The 7,500-nt window shown below is 33.0% G+C and overlaps 1 protein-coding gene across 3 annotated transcripts in view; it reads left to right on the forward strand.

Moving 5' to 3' along the window:
- Positions 1 to 7,500, forward strand: part of LOC122637624 (protein madd-4) — a 186,726-nt gene that overhangs the window by 160,030 nt on the left and 19,196 nt on the right. For all 3 annotated transcript variants that reach the window (XM_043829871.1, XM_043829874.1, XM_043829872.1), the window contains exons 6-9: positions 2,092 to 2,233; positions 2,976 to 3,108; positions 5,994 to 6,096; positions 6,866 to 6,964. In XM_043829871.1, coding sequence (XP_043685806.1) covers positions 2,092 to 2,233; positions 2,976 to 3,108; positions 5,994 to 6,096; positions 6,866 to 6,964 — 477 coding nt within the window. The remainder of the gene's footprint in view (positions 1 to 2,091; positions 2,234 to 2,975; positions 3,109 to 5,993; positions 6,097 to 6,865; positions 6,965 to 7,500) is intronic.

Below are 7,500 nucleotides of genomic sequence, written 5' to 3' on the forward strand. Positions count from 1 at the left end.
GGAAAAATGAATTCATCCTCCTGTGAAATTAAATTTCGATATAACTTTCAAATATATAGGCTCGCACACGCACACATTCATACACAGATACACACACGTGGATATACACGCGCTACAGAACATTCCGTTCGCCGTTCTTCTCTAACGAATTATTATTCCGCCCACAAATTCCGTCAAATAGCCAATCGAAGCCGCGAAGATCGATCTCGAGAATGTGTATATGTAATAAATATATATATATATATATATATATATATATATATATATATAGATACACATATACGAACATATATATCATAGTGGACACAACGTTTGCGATTTCATATCAACTGCGTTTCATTTTCGTACGATATACGTAGAATGATATTGAATGAAAGAAAAAAAGAATGAAAGAAAAGGAATAAAAAGAAGTAAGTAAATAAGTAAGTAAGTAAATAAATAAATAAATAAATAAATAAATAAATAGATAGAAATTGGAAAGAAGCGAAATATGCCTTCAGTATTTCCTGTCTTTCTTTTTTTTGTTTTTTTTTTGTTTTTTAATCCGCAGATATATCAATGACATTTATCATAATTATTAAACGAATATGACAGGGATATCGAAGATAACAATTTTTTCCTACGTTATAAATAAATATTATATATCAGCAAATTGACGAGGATATATTCATCCTTTTCTCCGATCAATATTTCATATCATATAATGTTACTTTTTCTATCGATATAATATACCTGATCGATTTCTCAAATTAAAAAAAAAAATAAATAAAATAAAATGAAACAAAATAAAATAAAATAAAAAGAACAATAGATAAACAGATAAAGAGAAAAGAGAGTAGTTTCATTCGTTAATGAAAATCACTTCATGCACGATATGTGATCTAAAAATACACGAGAATTATATCTAAGTAAATGAATACTTATATTTACTATCATAATATGTATCAAAGACCTTTTCTAAAAATATCAAATTACTTTTGATATTCGATAGTCGATCGATCGATCGATCGGTGTCTCCATGGATGATCTCATTAAGCTCACGTCTATACTTTTTACTCTGTCTTTTCTTCTCTTCTTGTTATCGTCGTGTACTCTCTTTCTCTTTCTCTCTCTCTCTCTCTCTCTCTCTCTCTCTCTCTTTCTCTCGAATACATCGGATAAGAAATGAATAATGTACTCTTCTCGAGGCACGAGGAAACCTCTATGCAAGCTGAATGACAAATCAGTCTACGGTCCAAGCCAGGTCACGAATCGACGTCAACCTTTTTCTCCTTTCACCATCCTTCCTTCCTTCCTTCCTTCCTTCCTTCCTTCCTTCCTTCCTTCCTTCCTTCCTTCCTACCTATCTTCCTATCTTCCTCGCTTCTTGCTGAAAGATCCTCACCGATAAGTATCTCGGTCAAAAAGGAATAACTTTTACTTTACTCTTTCGCTAATTTTAAATGTCTACTTTTAACTCGGTAAAACTGGGCTTGGAAATAATAGGACAGAAGGAAATAAAGAAACGAGGAATCAATTTTTATCTTGAGAAATGTTAAATGCGAGAAATAAATGGAAGAAACGACGACGGATAGAAAGAAATGCTGGAGTTGTTCGAGATAAAGTTCATTAATTGCTTTTTATTTCGATTACAACGGAATGAGAAATGGAAAATATTTTATTAGGCAAAATTTTTATCTGAAGTAAATATAAATGAGTATATATATATATATATATATACATATATTTTTTTATAAAATATTTATTAATATTATTATTAAAAAATAATATACATGTATAGTTTTCTTTTTTAGATCATATTCTTTTACATTCAATTCTTCTTCTTCTTCTTCTTCTTCTTCTTTCCTTTTATATTTATTATTCCAAATATTTATTATACAAAACTTTTTATATGAAATAAAAATATATAAATAAATATATATATATATATATAATTTTCTTTTTTAGATTACATACGTGTCTTGTATATAACGTTATCACAAAAATTCTTATCGAGTATATATACGCGATCAGTTTTTTTTATTTCTTTCTTTTCTTTCTTTTTCTTCTTCGGAAGACTCGATAAAACGTCAATACGTTGTCGTGTTACAGAAAGTGGGCTGCGATTTGCGAGTCGGAAGTAGCAAGAACACGGATGCGTGCGGAGTGTGCGGCGGAAATGGATCGAGCTGTCAATCGAAATACTCTTGGAACTTGGAACCGATATCCGCTTGCTCCAAGTCCTGCGGCGGAGGTAAGTAATTTCTTATTTCCAGACGATCATCCCTCTCCAACCTCTCCACCCTTTCCACCCCCTCCCACTCTCCCTTCTCTCTCAACTCTTCCCTTCTATTCCAAGGGAGATTCTCTTTGACAAAAAATTTCATATCGGACGTTGCCGTCATATCAACGCAATCTTTTACTCTATTTTCCTTTAAGAAAAGATTGAAATTTCAATAAAAATATCTTTTACTCGATCAAAACTTTCACTCTGATTCGAACTCATATTTTTCTTTTTTTGTTAAGAAGATCTAATCAATCGATCGATCGAATATATCGAATTATTGATTCTTTTAGAAACTTAACTAGAGATAAACAGAGACAAATGTATTTGGAAAAAATTACGATTCGATCTCCTTACAAAGGATTGTATTATATCACGATTATATTAAAAAAATACAAAAAAAAAGAATTTAAAAAATCCTATACACACACACACACACACACACACACACACATATACGTACATATAGAAGAAGAAGAAAAAAAGAAAAAGGAAACGAAACTAAAAGAAAAACTGAAATGATTTCACTTGTTCGAAACGCAAGAGAGTTCTTATTAAAATGAAATGAAATTAAATTCAAACATTGATCCTTTTTAAAGCCTATAAATCAGAGATTAGATTTAATTGATTTCGCGTGCAAGTTATTTTTCTCTAACTCGAACGAATAAATTTCCGTTTTCTCTTCATCCAGTATTTTGTCGTTGTTCCTCAGGTTTTAAAATAGCGATGCCAGTTTGTAAGGCTGTAGGGACGGACGATCGTGTTGTCAACGACAGCCATTGCAAGAACGACGAGAGACCTGAGAAGACCCTCGTGCCGTGCAACACGCATCCCTGTACGACAAAGTGAGTATCGTTGCACGAAGCACGGAGATACGCTTTCTGTCTTCGTTAACTCGTTCATAAAATACAAAGAGAGAAAATGGATCCTGGTTACTTTTTTCGTTTTTTATTTTTTTTATTTTTTTTTGTTCTTTTTTGACCGTTTAATTCTTATCCTCTTAGTCCGAAAATATTCAAAAAAGGAAAAAGAAAATGTTCAATGATAGGATAAGGATCTTTTCTTTTTTTTTTTATTTTTGTTCGTTTTCGTTTTTTCAAATAGAAATACTAGTACACACTTTCGCATAGTTTGTAATATTAAAAAAAAAAAAAGAAACAAAATATATTCTTAATATATTTTTAATATCCTTTTTTGCAAGAAATTATGTACCACCTTAAAACTTTCCTATTACTTTCTTATTACATGAAATATTTTTGTCATCGATAGCTGTTGGTTTTTTAATTCGAGAATTCGAACTCGTTTGATTCCTTTTCGCATCACATACACGTACAATTTTGTATTTGTAAGACTGTGATGTTCACTCGTTAATGGATCACGGAATACTGAACGATTTCTAAATAAAGATAGAATCTGTTATCGTTTCGACTTTGACACAAAACAGTTTTTCTATATTATATATAATTACGTTATATATAAACACCTTTTACGATATTTTGACCTATTTCCAACGAACGGTATTATCCCGCGGTCAAAATAAATTTTCAAATTATTCGTCGTAGATCTTAAATCAATAATTAAATTTTACATTAATTATTGAGAAATTAAATATAGCGTAACCGGGCGATCTTTTTAACGAATGGTATATAAATGTACGCATATATGACATTGGTCTATTCGATTATGATTTAAATATAAATTATATAAATCAAATAAAAATTATTCTATCGAGTATCGATAACAAAAGTTCTTAGCCTTGCAATGCGAATTTTATTCGTTTGAAAAACAACAAAGAGAAGAAAACAGATCTGCTTAAAAACTCTCGAAAAAAGAAGTAATCGATTTTTAATATCACTCAAGTAAGTTTGATTTATTTATCAATCAACTATCGATGGCAATTACATTTTAAAGTTGGTCTTGTAAAATGATCGCGTTACCGAAAGTTGATATCGGTTCATAAAAGTTCTGGAAGCCTTGAGATAGATGTTGCTTATTCGATTATATCAGACAACTCGAAAAATACTCGACGGCATCCTTTTAACTTTGTTCGCTGGTACGATCGCGCGATAAACGAGTTAGGCACTTAAAAATTATCTTCTCATTCGATAATAATTCTTTTTTAAAGGATATCGTTATCGAATATATTTTTTTCTTGTTTTACAAAGTTCATGTTGGTTAGGGAATACGATCGAAGATTATTAAAAGAGAAAGAGACGGATTAATTAATTGATTTCTTCGTCTATCTGTATCTTTCTCTTTTTATCTTACTATTTTTCTCTGACACGAACGTACATACATTGGTACACATTTTCGTAGAGGAAGAGCAAATTTAGCGACGTACTTCGTATCTTCGGTTTTCTCGACAAGAAGAAACGACTGATGGTACTAAGCAAGAGATAGCTTCGTTTAATATTTCTCACACCTTGCTTTTGAATATTTCAAAAATTTGTCATGTAGGAAGGTTCCGTGTGCTCTTTCGAGAGGATTTTTGTAAAATGAGGAAAAGGAGAAAAGACAGCAAAAGAGAAGAAAAACAAAAGTGGAAAATGAACGAAAAAGACAAAAAATACGTGAAACGTGAAGTCCAGTTTGCGTACAACGTCAACGACATTCGAACGAACGATCACGTCGGACGTAATCGACTCATTCTTTTAAAATAACGCGTGTCTATCTTTCTATCCGAGAAAGAAAAAAAAAAAAGAAAGAAAAAAGAGTAAAGAGAATACTACAAATATTTCTACAAATCTAACAGAAATATAAAAAGAAGGATCGATTATTTTAGACTATCGAAAAGAAGAAGAAGAAGAAAAAAAAAGAGATGTCTTGAGCGCTGATTGTTCTCACATTCCTTAATTTTTATTTGACAATAAAAACAAAAGAAGAAAAAGGAAAAAGTAGAAGAAGAAAAGGAGGAAGGAACAAAAAAAAAATTACGTCGAAAATATTTCCATAGTAACGAAGGAGGAGTAACCGTTTATCCGAACTATCGAAAAACTAAATTCAATTAAAACGGTATAATAAAAAGAATGAATCGTTATCAAAGCCAATTGATCTTCCACTCTTCGAATTAAAATGAGTTTTCGTTCGAGCGAATATCGCTTTTACTACTTGCGCAACCTTGGAGAAACAGCCCCATCGCGTGTTCTTCCTCCTCCTTCTCCTCCTCATTCTCCTCTTCTTCTCTACGATAGTCGAACGATAATGGCTTCGGGACTTTCGTGTTGTAACGCGTTCAACGACTCGAATCGTACGTACCTACGTTGAATTACAAGCGTAAAAACTCATCGAAATTCGAAAGCGTAATTTCTCTCGCGATAAATGTGTGCGACCCCGTGAATCAGTTTTTTATTCGAACGAATGTCGGAATTTTATGAACCGGCAATTTCTACGAAGAACCTCTCGCAAATGTACTACACTATCACTACTACTATTACTATTACTATTACTACTACTACTACTACTACTACTACTACTAATACTACTACCACTACTACTACTACTGTCATCATTCGTCGTACTATGCTTATGTAACAGTCGTTGTGGCAGTGTGCCACAGCACGTCAAAGGATACAAGGAAGAATATTCTTCCGGCATGGTATTCCGATGTTTAAGTCTTTTTCTTCTTCTTCTTCTTCTTCTTTTTCTCTCTCTCTCTCTCTCTCTCTCTCTCTCTCTCTCGCTCCTTTCTTTCCATTTTTCCTTACTTTTTTCTTTTCTCCTTTACTTTCAGATGGATAAGCGGAGAATGGAGCAAGTGCAGCGCAAGTTGCGGTGGTGGATCGAGAACCAGAGCTGTCTTTTGTACCGAAGAAAATGGCAACGAAACTACGAAGGTAGGGATCGGAGAAATAAAAATTCTTTTCTTTCTTTTTTTTTTTTCATTCATTTTCTTTCTTTTTTTTCTTTTACCGTCAACGACCGACCGATACGCAAACGTGCGTCGCGCGACGAAAAATTAATTACGACGTTACTCATGTGGCACAGAGGTCAAGTTTCATTTTTTTTCTCTTTCTTCTTTTTTTTTTTATTTCACCTTAGCTTACAACGAAAACGATGGATATAAGATTGTCCTTTAGCTGTGCATCGATTTGCTCGAACATATCCTTAACCTCGTTCGCTTCGTTTAAGCTTAGAGGACTAGTTCTTGGTTCGCCGACATTACGTCGTAAAAATTTCTCATCCGAGACACTCTGGCTTGGTACAGAGCCGCGAATCTCGTTCACCTCGGTGATGCATAAGTGGAAAACGTAGAAATAACTTTCGTGTACTTAGGTACTTCACTTTTTCGTTTGCTAAAGTATACCGCCATCGTCGTGCCAGAATAGAAAAAGTTCTCTAACGATTTTCACGGATCTATATTGTAATTTCTTTTTTTTTTTCTCTCTCTCTCTCTCTCTCTCTTTTTTCTCTGAGTCAGTTAGATAAGCGATAACAAAAAAAAAGTAAAAACACGGACGGATAATTGATATCAATTTTATTTTGAAAATAAATACGAATCCGTAGTGTATGTACGTATATAATATATACGAATTTTGTAATATAATAAAAATCTATAAAGTCCAACGATTACAATGACAAAGAACGTAAATCACATTGTTACAGTTGCCAGAGCATAAATGCAGTGTCACGCACAAACCACGAGTACAGGAGACCTGTAACATTATCTCTTGTCCGATGTGGGAGGCCGATCAATGGAGCGAGGTTTGTATAGCTCGATCTTACTACGAACACGAATGTCGGCCATTTAATCGACCGTTCTAGGAATCATAATGTATGTACGCGTACCTACGTACCAACCATATGTAACTTCCTGATGTTACGACATATGCGATCGAGAAACAAGTGGGAAAAGCTCGAACGATTTAAAGATTAAGAATGTCGAACGTTAGAAACATATTTATAAATGATGATTCCAACGAAATTGGTACGATCTTACGACTTATTTCCTCGTGATTCTTTCTTTCATTTATTTATATATATATATATTTTTTTTCTTCTTTCGTAAAAGTACGTCCCTTTGTTAAAAGGAAATACGATAATACGATTTTACGACGGCGAGGTAACAAATTTTTTGTCGTTATTAGAAAATGAAATATCTGGTACGTGGCAACATCAAAGAGACATGAAACCTAATTTTGAAAGTGTTCTGTACTTTCTCTTAGTAATACGCTTAGATACCTACCTACCTATTTAGTCTACCGTAGAACAGGTCTATCCGATTTTCTGGTTGACGGTGA

The sequence above is a fragment of the Vespula pensylvanica genome, chromosome 2, assembly GCF_014466175.1.
Source record: "Vespula pensylvanica isolate Volc-1 chromosome 2, ASM1446617v1, whole genome shotgun sequence".
In the NCBI taxonomy this organism is placed as follows: domain Eukaryota; kingdom Metazoa; phylum Arthropoda; class Insecta; order Hymenoptera; family Vespidae; genus Vespula; species Vespula pensylvanica.